This window comes from Tachypleus tridentatus, chromosome 11, assembly GCF_004210375.1.
Source record: "Tachypleus tridentatus isolate NWPU-2018 chromosome 11, ASM421037v1, whole genome shotgun sequence".
Classification (NCBI taxonomy): Eukaryota; Metazoa; Arthropoda; class Merostomata; order Xiphosura; family Limulidae; genus Tachypleus; species Tachypleus tridentatus.
The window spans coordinates 75,292,363-75,306,772 of NC_134835.1; the positions used below are offsets into that span (position 1 = coordinate 75,292,363).

General features: G+C 32.9%; 2 protein-coding genes across 2 annotated transcripts in view; both read left to right on the forward strand.

Moving 5' to 3' along the window:
- Positions 1–14,410, forward strand: part of LOC143232493 (spondin-1-like) — a 481,016-nt gene that overhangs the window by 137,589 nt on the left and 329,017 nt on the right. The gene's annotated exons all lie outside the window — the stretch shown is intronic.
- The window catches only part of LOC143232487 (glutamate [NMDA] receptor subunit 1-like), a 78,569-nt gene continuing 65,117 nt past the window's right edge, over positions 959–14,410 (forward strand). The window contains exons 1-2 of the mRNA XM_076468030.1: positions 959–1,327; positions 8,719–8,847. Of these exons, the coding sequence (XP_076324145.1) occupies positions 1,022–1,327; positions 8,719–8,847 (435 nt within the window). The 5' untranslated portion in view covers positions 959–1,021. The remainder of the gene's footprint in view (positions 1,328–8,718; positions 8,848–14,410) is intronic.

A 14,410-nucleotide genomic window follows, 5' to 3' on the forward strand; every position in this document is an offset into this window, starting at 1 on the left:
AGTATATGGTATGCGAGAAACAGAAATAAGTCATCACATCTGACAAAGACAAACGGATTTATTGCCATCGTTTAGTGACAAAACATTTCAGTAATAGCAGAAAGCATGTTTGTGAAGGAACGTATTGCTAACTTTTCTTCTGACAGCTTATGTGCTAACATCATTATCCCACAATAAAATGCCATTGTTTACTGACTTGATGACCACTTCAGGATAAAGCATCCATCCACATATTTACCTCAACATGACTGTTTCTCTGTGAACATTTATGTTATATATTCATAAGCTGCATCTTTTTTGGACATCTGTGCCTTTGATTTGTTTGAACCTCAGATGTCATTGTCTGTACAGAGCTAATGGACTTTGGAAAGCATGTAAAGAGGCGTGATATAACAGTAAATTCAGTTTCTTGACTAAAACTCTCATTCAATGGAGAGTGTGGTACAGCACTAGTGTATAAGTAGCTCCATTACTGTAAGCCTAAACATTCATCTTATGTCTCATAATGTATCATTACCTTAGAAGTTCGTGTGGTAATCAGCCCACTTTCTCCTTTTGTGCTTTCTTTCCTTCATTGAAAGACAGAGAGATTATGAACACACTTAAGCCTTGCTTCTATTGCTTTAGTTAATACATGTTTCTAGTTTAGTCTTATGTTCTGCTTCTATCTTCCAACTTAAACATACATCAAACTGAACGAACTGTTATAACCAACAGCTTAAACTGGTTGTTGTAAATATTTTGATTAGCTAGAAAGTAGTTTCTTTACTATTGAAATATTTATTTGACATCCATCTTCTTGTTTATCTACAGTTCTTTCTTACAATTTTTAAAACATAAATCGTAAAAAATTAAAATATTTGATGATATTAATGAATTTGATAAATTATGTGAGTTTATTCGAAACTCAAGTTACTCCTTCTAGTTTATTTTATTTTTTCAGTTCGTGACGATTTGCTTGCTGTTCAGAAGATTCTGACCTGGACGTTTTTTAAAACCGTATATTTTGGTCAACGTGAGAATGTTGAGTGGTGTTGATCGGAAGAGGATACCGTCCCTTCAGAAAGTCCTACAAATTCTTCTGTTTTTTACATTTTTTTCTCGTGGTTTCACAAGTGGCCTTGACTTCGAAAGTTCTGAGATTTTCAAAATTGGTGCAGTACTGAGTGTCGGTGATAATACTGCTTACTTTAATCAAGTCGTAGAAAATATCTCACACGAACGTATTTTGCCGAAAGGATATACTTTGAATGCCACAACTGTACCTACGAACCCTAATCCGATTCGTACAGCCCAAAAAGTATGCGCAGTTTTGATAAATGCGACGGTAGGTCACAATTTGATTTAACTTGCATCATCGTAAATATAGTAATTTTATTTCTATTTCGTTCTTTTATTTATTGATTAAGAATAGAAGGCACCCAGATTAAAAAACAAACATAGTTTTAAAGAAGTAGTTATAACAGTTTCGTTTTTATTCAGCAGAATTTTTGAACAAAGGGTAGAAAAGGGTGTGAAACTTGATTTCGTTCTTATTGGCCAGGTGGTTAAGGCGTTCGACTCGTAATCCGAGGGTCTCGGGTTCGAATCCCCATCCCACCTAATATGCACGCCCTTTGAGCCGTGGGAGTTATAACGTGTCGATCAATGCCATTATTCGTTGGTAAAAGAGTAGCCCAAGAATTGGCGGTGGGTGGTGGTGACTAGCTGTCTTTCTTCTAGTCTTACTTTGCTAAATTTGGGACTGCTAGCGCAGATAACCCTGGTGTAGCTTCGCGCGAAATTAAAAAAAAACAATTGAAGTTGAATTTAAATAAGAGATTCTAAAAGTGATTTTATATCATAAATGTATGTCAAAAACAATTTCTTGTTTTCTGATCAGTATAATAGAAATTTAAAACACAAAAATTTACAAACATGATAAATCGTTCTACGTTTTTGCTGTATCTATGGTTACCACACACATACCGTATAAAAAAGTAATAATTTTCATGATCACTTGCGTAATGTCGATAAATAAAAAAATGGAAGTCTTCAGTTTCTGTGAAAATAAATTGGAACCTCAGATGACCATTTCAGGACAATAGCACGATTAGTGTAGTTTATCAGGAACTGAATAATTAAGTTAAGAAGAGAGAGGACGATGCACAAGATATCACTTCACACTATTTTAGTTTTCAAAGATAATATAGTTTTAAGTGAAGCTGTTTGCGTAAGTTTTAACCGACTTCAATGTTGCTAAGTAACTAGTACACTTCGATAACCTGTGTAAAAACTGACAAGTGCAGCTCATAACCCAACACACTTTGTTTCACTTTGTTTTTCTGTTTCACTTTGTTTTTCTCGTTTTCAAGATTAGTGTTAGTAAAAATATATGACATAGTTTTTGACTGAGCAGGCTTGAGAAGACCGCGCTTGAATTTACACTTTGTGCACTGTGAAAGAGAAACCTCAGAGAAGAGCATGACTGATTTTATAGTTAGTGTAATAACACAGAGAACCTCAGAGACGATCATGATTGATTTTATAATTAGTATTCTGTAGACAAAAAACTGCTAGGTTATTTCCTTAATACTTCATACAAAATAAGTAATGTATGAATAAAGTGAAATATCAGGAAATGGTTGGTTCTTAATCACGTCGCTCTTATAATAAGCTATGTTAATTAATTCATAATTCGATATAAATTATCTACAAGTAGAAAACGTCGTTAGTTTTTTCAAAAGTCAAATAGACGTGAATCTGTAAGGTAACCCTTGAAGAAACGTTGCTAAGCTAAGTGTTTTACAATATCTTATAACTGGAAGAGAGGAATACATAATTGTCATTATATAGTTTATTGAATGTAACAAAAGTATGATACATAATCACATTATGTATCCCTCTCTAAAAATTGCTTTAAAAAAAGCCATTGTATAGCTAGCGAAAACTATATGTTGTGCAGTGATTCATATTTTGTATAATTAGAATCTGCGTGGTTTGGATTAAGGCCTTAAAAGTGCTTCTGCAGCAAATGTAAATTAAGTTCGGGTTTAAGAGCAGATCGCTTGTGATTTACGCTACACACCGTATTTACATTGAAGCTCACGAAGTTATTGATTTTAGAAAGTGATGGTCTTTTTGGTTTTTTTTTTAATTTCGCGCAAAGCTACACGAGGGCTACCTACGCTAGCCGTCCCTAATTTAACAGTGTAAGACAAAAGGGAAGGCAGCTAGTCATCACCTCCCACCACCAACTCTTGGGCTACACTTTTACCAAAGAGTTGTGGGATTGGCCGTAAAATTATAACGCCCCCATGGCTAAAAGGGCGAGTATGTTTGGTGTGACGGGGATTCAAACCCGCGATCCAGAAAGTCGTGTATAATCTACTGAACTATTTAGATATCAGTTTTGTATTCCCGCATTTCTCAAGTTTTGTTTCTCATTATTGGTATTCGTTAGCAGAAGACGCATTTTGCACGAAGGTTAGGAGAAAACAACAACAACTGACGGAAATTAGTTACTTAAAATAATTAAATCTGTTGTTTTTTTGTCACGATTAAAATTGATAATAATTATAGTTTTGAGTTGCCAAAGGAGGTTAATTAGTATCCACTTGAAATTAATAGAAATTATAATTAGATTTCTAAATAAATTGGCTTATAGTTTAAGAATGCCACAATACGTCGGGAAATTATATTTATGTTTTTCAACTTAAAAAAATTAACAAATACTAGAAAGAAAACACCAAACTGGCCGATCTGGACATATAATGTTCTTAAGGTAAGCTACATATCAGAATTACTTTTCCTAACGTTAACACTAAAGAGAGAGTAATCCAAACCAAACAACCAATTGATTGTGATGCTCTACACAAATATTGGTTTAATTGAGCTACAAAATCTTATATGCTAAATCACGCTAGTACATCAGTTTATTGGATCGAGAGACTCTGTTGTATTTATATATCATGTTAATCTGATTTGAGATTTTAGAACTTTAGATAAATAAATAAGAAAACAATAGCATCATTAAACGAACAGTCCCAAAATCGCTCTATATTTACATGGTATCGTTTCTCAAAATGAGATGAAACTGTGTAACTTCTATAATGGTTATTTGTGAAATTTGTATTAGTTTTCCATGAAACGTAGTGTCTCAACGACAAAATAAATAACAAAAACCTTCCGTCCTGTACTTACAAACGTTCTCGGGTGCCAAAATCTTCGATGAACACAGAAATAAATACAGCGGTATGTCAACGGATTTACAACAAAAATCAGGGGTTCGATTTCCCTCGGTAGGCTCAGCAGATAGCCCGATATGGCTTTGCTATAAGAAAACACATACACCTAATAATAAACTTTAACAAATTTCACAGGGCTTTCGAAAATGTAAGAGTTGATGCTTCTATTCTTTTACGCTACAAAGTTATTATTTAGATCGAGACATGAGAAACATTCTGCTTGTTTTTGTACAGAGCATTTCAAGAAATATCGGATGTTCATGGATGTGTCATTTAAGTATATGTGTTTTAATCGAGATAGATATTTGAATGTTAAATAGAATTATGATCACAAAAAAAGTGAGCTGATTCAATATTACATTAAAATTTCTAATAAAATTTGAATGCGACCAAGTAATTTAATTAAATGTTTTAATCATACCATAACCAGATGAGAGTCGAACTCTTCGAAGTTTGGTTTGTTTTGAATTTTGCGCAAAGTTGCACGTGGGCTATCTGCGCTAGCCGTCTGTAATTGAGTAGTGCAATACTAGAGAGAAGGGAGCTAGCCATCACCACCCACCGTCAACTCTTGGGCTACTCTTTCACCAACGAATAGTGGGATTGGCAGTAACATTATAACGCCCCCCACAGCTGAAAAGACGAGCATGTTTGGTGTGACTGGAATTCGAACCCGCGACCCTTGGATTACGAGTCAAGTGCCTAAACCACCTGGCCATGCTGAGCGTAGTATTTGTAGTACAAATAAAAAAGTTTTGCTTCATCCACTAAACTGTGTTGTCAATACATTCAATAAATGTTATTTGTAAATGTATACAAGCTAGTTACAGTTTTGCTCTTCGAAAATGTTTTTTGCGAAGCATTTATTTCATTCAGTATTAAAAACAAAGCAAATGTATTTTGAAGGTGACCTTTAAAGTTGAATATTTCGTGTCAGTGCATTACGTAAAATGATCATAAGCTTACGAAATGTGTCTTACACCTCAGAACACAAGCTACGGCAGACTAGCGTCTAATATACAAAAACTAGTAAAACAAGAAATATACCAAACTGGCATGATTACTTTTAAGAGTTTTGTCATTTTCTCGATAGGTGTTCTCAGTTCTCATCTGTCTGTTTTTGAATTTCGCGCAAAGCTGCACGAGGGCTATCTGCGTTAGCCGCCCCTAAACTCTTGGGTTACTCTTTTACCAACGAATAGTGGGATTGACCGTAACATTATATCGTCCCCACGGCTGAAAGAACGAGCATGTTTGGCGCGACGGGGATGCGAACCCGCGACCCACAGATTACGAGTCGCACGCCTTAACACGCTTGGTCCTGCTGGGCCATTTTCAAATGTTCACGATAATAGCACCTCGCTCTTAATATTGAAGGTGAAGACGGTGACGTATTAACTCTACCCCCACCCCCAATTGAAATAAGTAAACAAAAAAGTACTTATTTATAATATCCACATTTATTTTATCATTAATTTTTGTCATTAATATTTCATACCTGCAAACATGTTGGTAACTTCGTTGTACTAGACAAACCATTACTACTATTCGAAGAATAAAACTCCGAATAACCTCCAAGTCAAGGTAAACCTCACATTTTTAAACACTCATTTAATGAAACTCACTCTTATCTTTTTAACCTGAAAAATATTTCTCAGATGATTATTAAACTTATTCCTGAATTAATGTGACCTTCTTTCCCCTTTTGGATGCAAACGTTTCTTAAAATTATATTTATTTACTTCACTAACCATGCGGCCGACATCGTAATATTTGCTGACTTTTTAAGCGTCTTTCAGCTGTTTCGTCTCAGAAAAAAAAGTACAAATATAAAAAAGGACAAGAGATCCGAGAGGCACAACCATTTTTTTTGCCTCACACCACGAGGAGCCCAGCATGACGAGGTGGGTTAAGACGTTCGACTCGTAATCTGAGGGTCGCGGGTTCGAATCAACGTCGCAGCAAACATGCTCGCCCTTTCAGCCCTGTGACGGTCAATCCCACTATTCGTTGGTAAAAGAGTAACCCAAGAGTTGACGGTGGGTGGTGATGAATAGCGGTCTTCCCTCTAGTCTTACACTGCTAAATTAGGGACGGTTAGCGCAGATAGCCTCGTGTAGCTTTGCGCGAACTTTCAAAAACAAACAAACAAACACACCACGAAATGTCACCGCGACGAATGGTATAGAGCAAAACTGGAATATATTTGAATGTTTGGGAGTTTCGATGTAAAATATACACTGGACGGTGACGTAACTTATTCAGGACTTTTTGTTTCCCTTAGAAACAAAGCATCCTGGTGGTGGAGAAAGTCTTAACATCAAATATATCTCAGAAAACCTTCTCAATCTCATTCATATTCATTATACTTTGAGACAAAATCCCCTTTTCTGACTATTAGACAATTTTTAAAACTATTTATATTCACAGTTTATGGACTTATTCCAACTTCTCTTCATAATCACCAATAACATATCAGTCATTATCACTACTATATTCCAGTCAAGTCCGGACAATAAGAATAGCTAACCTGATCTGTCTTTTACAAATCGTTTCTTGCACGATCGGGTAATCACTTCAGACCAATGAAAAACAGCTCTTCTAACCACCATAAACTGCAAGCCTTGCCAACATGAAGCTTAACTGACCAATCACAGTTATTCTGACTGATACAGATTTATTTTTTTGTCTAGTATGAAAGAGTTTCCTCAGCTGAAGACAGTTCATGAAAAAATTCTCTGTGATACTCTCTGAGTGCTAAAGGAAAATAAATTAAAATCTCATCGCCATGTCAAAACGTTCTACTTTGCTATAGTCTTTCCACTTTTGTTTTCTTTTCTATCGGTTCACAAGAGAGGGAATTTTGTAAGTAAAGTAATGCCAAATCTTAAAGGAAACCTAATTCATCATACCATGAGGCTAACGAAACTTTCCACCTACCTGAAATCCAGATTTAATGCTTAAGAGGTCTCCATCTGAACACACTTACCTGACTTTTTTCCAAGTTTTACAATTTTATTGCTTATTTTGTATTTTTCTTATCTAGTTTTTATTCTTTATGACATACACATACTTAAGACAATAATATCTTGCATCTTTTACTTTTATGTGTTTTTTATTGAAAATGTGGCATACTTTATGGTTTGTTTATTTTTATTTGTATTTTTTTAATTTATTAAATTTGTTACACGATGAGTAACCATCATTCATTGAATCTTTGGTCGATTCAACAACTGCTTGTTTGTTTATCTTATCCACTTGAATAATTTGTAACAAATTGGAGCAATATTCCATAATGATGCATTTCTAAATTAATAGTATAAAATTAACTACTTTGTTTAAAATAAATAAGACTATACTGATCAACTGTACAACTTATTCGTTTATGTTTTCCGAAATAATCTGTTGTACTAATGATAGATTTATCATTTAACTGTAACAAATACTGATATTTTATACATATTGCCCGTGTATTTCAATAATTATTTTTAATAGCGTATATCGCATTATTGGTTATTTTGGTAACAGTCCATAAAACAATAGCTATTTTTCGTTTGCCTTTCTGAAAGTCGTAATATTTTTCAAAGCTATCACGTTCTTTGATGCTGATATCACTCATAGCTTATTCACCATCACTGGCATCTATCTCAGAATAGATCTCTCTTCTACTGTAACTTTTTCGTTCTCAGTGAATATTTTATTTTCTACTTCCATTTTGCTAATCAGTTTTGTATGTATTCTATAACTTTGATAACTGTAAATGTTTAAAGAAATACATGCCATGCCTAGTACATCACATTTTATGCATATTTCAGTACACGTGTGTGTGTTTGAAATTTATTTTATTTTCACAGTAATTCTGTACTTATGCAGGAATGTCAATAGTATGCAGTACTGATAATAATAATAGTAATAATAATAATTATTATATACATATATATAAGTGTTTGTTTACTAACATCATAGTCCTATTCCAAAATAACTATGCTTAGAGAAGTATGCCAAAGTAAGGTCAGAAAGTAAGGTATCACTACTGCTTATTATTTGTTGTCTTCACGCTTTAGATAGGAAGTACCTCATCTCTTCTCTTATACCTTTCATATCGCAGTTCTTCAGAAAATTAGCTCTTACCATCTGCTTTTCATTACAGGTCATTAATAACCTCAGTAACCTCCTTCTAGCCCCTTATCTTTCATAACACAGATCAACAAAACTTCATCCTTTGCCTCATATAATTAGTATTGTGGGTTACATTCTTGTCAATACTGTATATGTGTAATTACAATATATATATATATATATATGAACCATAAAACTCTCCAGCTCCAAATTGTAGATTATAAGTGATCCACACCTTGCCCCATGTGTTTCGTACCCAAGTTCACATCTATCTTATGTTCTATATCGTCGTGGATTGTATGAGCTAAACTTAATTCTAAAACGTGGTAAATACAATTATTGTTTTAAGTTGATCTTCGTTTCTTTCTTATAGGTATACGCTGTGATCATAAGTCATCCAAGCTCGGGAGAACTGTCTCCAGCTGCTGTGTCTTATACCTGTGGATTCTATAACATTCCTGTGATTGGTATTAGTTCCAGGGACAGCTCACTGTCTGACAAGGTCGGCCTCTAGCGTTCTCTTTCTTAAACAATAAATGATCAGTTTTATACGATCTGAAACAGTAAGCCTCTAGCTTGATGTTTTAGAGCAGTAAACCGTCAGCTTTATCTGATCTTAAACAATGAATTCATAGCTTTGTGTATTATTAAACAGTAAACCCGTAGTGTTTTTATGAGTTTAAGTTGCAAACTTTTAGTTTCATGTGTTTTTAAAAGCACTTCATATACTCTTAAAGTGTTTTTAGATTCAAATGCTCTTAAACATTAAATCATTTGCTTTATATTTTTTAAGCAGTAAAACACTCGCTTTATGTGTTCTTAGAGAGTAAACTACTAATTTCATGTGTTCGTAGAAGTAAACCACGAAGATTATATGTTCTCAAGTACTCTTTGTTTAAAATGTCTGTAAATAATGCTTATAATTAAATCGAATAATTTTGCATCCTGTGGAAGATTTGACTTGCATATCTATAAATCCATTTCATCCTGCAGAATTAGTAAAAGACTGGGTAATTACTAAATTTACTTATATTATAAATCTATAATTCTAATCTTGAAATAAACGGTTTGTTTTGAGTTTCACGCAAAGCTGCACATGGGTTATTTGAGTTAGCCGTCTCTAATTTAACAGTGTAAGACTAGATGGAAGGCAGCTAGTCATCACCACCCACCGTCAACTCTTGGGCTACTCTTTTATCAACGAATAGTTGGATTGACCATAACATTATAACGCTCCCACGGCTGAAAAAGTGAGTATGTTTGGTGTGACAGGGATTCGAACTTGCGACCCTAAGATTACGAATCGTGTGCCTTAACCACCTGGCCATGACGGGCTTGAAGTAAATGTGCAGTAAATAACCATAAGTCTACGGACTTATGACTCTTAAAATCAGGGGTTCGATTTCCCTCGGTGGACTCAGCAGATAGCCCAATGTGGCTTTGTTATAAGAAACCACACACTCTTTAAATTAAAATTAACTGTTCTTTTAAGTCTAGTGATTTTCGTTCATAAGCATCATTTAATGCTTTATCTTTTTTAAATTAAAACTAACTCTTCTCTTAAGTCTGGTGATTTTCGTTCATAAGCATCATTTAATGCTTTATCTTTTTTAAATTAAAACTAATTCTTCTCTTAAGTCTAGTGACTTTAGTTTCAGTAGCTCATGCATACTGGAAGTTAACAAATACAACTTATTGTACTTCCAAACATATTTAAAACTTGTAAAACAAGTTACAATCATTTTCGCTTTTTGATCGCCTGTATTTTATGTTTTCCAACAGAGGGCATTCATTTCCAATATGTTTATCGAGTTTGTAAAATAACAAGAATGAAGGTTCCTTGGTAGGTAATAGATATGTCATTTAAAGTTAATGTATCAGAAGCTACCGCTAAATATTCTCCAAAGGAACTGCATGTTGATATCGGCAGTTGCTACGATATACCCGACAATATTTGTATCCAGAGAGATTTTTACAATTAAAATAATTTTGAAGAAAAATGTAAAATTCGAAAATTGGTTACATGTAGATTTAACTTTAGGATCGAGTTTCTACATGGGAGATCGGAAGTTTAACAAGCAACATCAGCTTTAATTAGTACTTTTACCATGCTATCGGTATAATTTGAGAAGGAATGTTTGAGGCTATACATCTAGATACATGGACATCTACAACCAGTCAAGCATTCTGCCTTTACTTGATTTAATTTTCATTTGTGTTTTACGAACTTGTATGTGTTGTCTTTCACTATGGAACACAGCTTAATGTTGTACATTAACCCAGTTATACAGCCAACAGCAGAAAATAATAAAAAATAAACCTTTAATGAATAATTTATTATCACTCTAAGTGAGAGTTATCATAGTTTTAACAGCATGAAGGTCATGGTATGAACTTTATTGCTTGGTATACTTATGTTTATAACATATTTAATTATTTTTAAGGAAATAGAGGTTGTGTAACTGCAGCAATTATTTATTTACACACAGTCTGAAAGTTGTGGTGTTACAAGTTTCTATGCTACGTATTTACCTGTACTAGCTTCATATTGATCTCGAGAAGCTTACTTTAACTAAACTTTGTAATCTTAAAATAGTAATGACATTGAAGATTGTTCCTTACCCGAATAATTTCAGGAAGAACTAAGTCTTGTCCAGTATAAATTGATGAGCAAAGCTTTTCAACTATTTACCATATGTTTTGTTCCTTTCAACGATAAAATAGAATATATATCAATGGAAGGAAGTTGTTCATCGGTTTTTAACCAACCTTTTACGACTTGACTTTATCCAGTTTTAGTAAACAATCAGCAGTATGGGATTTATAGGTGTTTACGTTTTAAATTTACATAAGTTCAACCATTTTCAGTAAATACCACCTCAAGCCAAAATTTGTGGGTTTAAAGAAATTACATTGAGGAAGAAGTATATTGTAAGGCAGTATTATATCAACAATCGAAAGAAAAGTAATATCATTACATAAAGTAAGAAACTGGTATTTCATCTGTATCAACACAGCACAACTTTAAACATAAAAAAGCTACTAGAGCCCTCTAGTGGAAGTATATTAAAAAAAGCAAAGTATGCGAAGAAATGACTAAAATCCATATTTATTGTTTACATTTCTTTTTACACCTAGAAATATGTAAATGGATCAAAACACTGTTATTTTATAGGATATTCGAATACGTCTCTCATATATTTCATTTAATTTTCCTAAAGTAGCAAGTAATATAGACCCCCGGGGAATGTTACACATTATGTATGTATTAATGTAGTATTTAAATGTAGTGTCACATGATGTAATTTGAAAATATTTCAACATTTTACTTGACATTAGTTGTTACATCAGTATCTTCGCCTTTATGTTCTTTAGTTCGTATATATTCAATGTAATAGTTCTCCTATTCGTATATTTATAATTTCTATATCAGGTAAGGCTTAGCTTTCATGGTCTATCTTTGTTTTTGTTAAATGCAGTGAACATTTGTTGAATTTCGTAGAAAATGAAATTATATGTTTATTACTGCGGTATGTTTTTACAGAGAAATATATATTTCAGTTTGCTGTTAGCAGCAACTTCTTTACGGTTTTTACTCTTCATGTAAAACCTTATTATTTAATGTATATCTTGAATGTTAAGACAGTTTATAATAATAAGCATTAATTTATAAACCAAACTGATTAGTTTGACTTCAGTTTATGAATAAGTTAGTTGGTTTGTTTCATAGCAAAGTTACATAAAGCGTATGATCCACCACAGGGAATTGAACCCTAGGTCTTAGCATTGTAAGTCTATAAGCCCACAACTTTTTTACTGATGCACTTATAAATGAGTAAGCTATTTTTTTATATGGAGGTTTTGTTTGTCATTAGCCAATGTTAATATTGTAAGTTAATTTGAATGGATGATTACGTCACACACACACTTAAGATGTGCTCCAATAAACTTGATTTTTTTGTCGTTCTTAATTTTTCATGTTCTCCCATTCGTGGAAGCAGCATTTTCATTTTCACTAGCATTTGTATTGTACAAATTTTTTAAAGTAAATATTTAATTGTACGTAGAATAAATTCATCATAGAGTAAGTCAGATATGAAGATAATATTTGCCTAAAAACAGATTATCATGTCATAAATATTTTAACGTGTTTTTTGGTTAAAAACAAGCACTGTCAACTTTAAACATAACTAGCGGAATATATTTGAATTTATCGTTATTGTTTATGTTTACTTGTTAAGTTAACGGAAATTATTCAGCTTAAAATTCAAACAACGACTTTATGATAGTTACATACAAGTTTTTTTTTTTTCTGGGTTATTACTGGGTTCATAGTAATATATTAATCACGCAAAACATTTCAATAAAAACACCATCAGTATTGCAGTTAATTTCATTACTTACTACTGATATCCCCTGTCGGTTATTTTAAGACTAATATATGTAAAAGAAAACATAAACAGAGAATAAAAAGATTTTCAAGAGTTCAATTACCTAATTATTGACGAGCACAAGTCCTGTCGTCAACATAAACATTTGAATACGTCTAAACAAAAAAAATCACTAAAAGTTTTTTTTTGTCGTTCAGTGAGTAAACTAGAAAATCTAAGTCTGAAATCTGGCAGTTCCTGTTTGTAATTATTACATTTTTGATTATTAGCTTTAACAATCAATTAGTGCATATTTATCCGAATCAAGCCATTATATTGTTTGTGGGTGAATATTGACAAATTATTTTCTTCCTTCACTAAAACAATATCTTTGAATGAGGTATTTTAGGTTTCTCTACTGTTTGTTCATGATATCTTCAATCGATACCACTCAGCCAAAGACATATTTACATCTCTTGCTTTAGAAACAATGGAAAGACAGTTGTATTGGCAAAGTGCCCAGAAGATGGTAACACTGAAATCAATAAAAGAGAATGTTGAATATATACATATATATATATAGAGAGAAAGAAATGGAGAGGAAGGAGAAAATATTAATACTGAAGAGTTAAGTAAAAATAAAATAAAACAACATCAAAAGAAAGGACCGTGTGAAATAATATCAAATCCAAAACTCTGACAAATAGTAGTTTGTTATAAACAAAAACAAACCTAAGCGAAAATAAGAAACGCCGCACCGGATGAAAGGATCCCCAAGGCACAGGATATAATCTGAAATACAAAAGTCATGTGGGATATAATTTGGTACTACTTTATACGGATGAACACCTTATAGTATATAAAGGCTTGTTCAGAGTCTGAAAAATTGGTAGTTACACTGGACGTAAGTGGTGATGGTTGAAAGTTATACCAGTTAGTTTAGATAACTCGTTGGGACTTTTCATACTAGTATAATTCGTCTGCTGGATACCATAATGAAGGCTGGAATAATTAACTTCAGTTGGAAAGTTTATTTAACTTGCTTACCATGAAGTGGTAGTACCTTATTATTAATATTCCTTTCCCGCTAGGACAGCAGTAAATCTAGGGACTTACGTTGCTAAAATTATGGGTTTGATTCCCCTCGATGGACCTAGCAGATAGTCAGATATGACTTTGCTGAAAAAAAACAACACACATTATTAATATGTTTTATTTCTTTTTCTTTACTTTGGAAAGCAGTTACATATACCAAGCTTAACCAACATTATAGGTATGGCTTTCATCCTACTATCTGAATTTTCAATAGTTCTAAAGAGGTCCACACGGTAGCAGGTCTTATATAGGGAAGATAATACAACTAAAGTTACACTAATTTACTTATACAAGATATGAAATGCCCAATAAGTAACTCCAATTGTTTACTTAATAGTAATCTAAGAAATTATTCTATTATGCATATTATAATTTTGTCGTACTCGTTAATTTCATATTTGTATAAATACGTTTTTATATTTGTTATAAAATAAATTAAAATATTTCATTAAGGTTTTCTCACGAGACCTATTATAAATCAATGTGTACTAACGTACTTACATCTGCTCTTTTTATGTTTTTTTTGTTTCTCAATCATGTGAGGTTAAACTGGATATATATTGTACCCACTACGCAATTTGGATCACAAACACCTCTGAA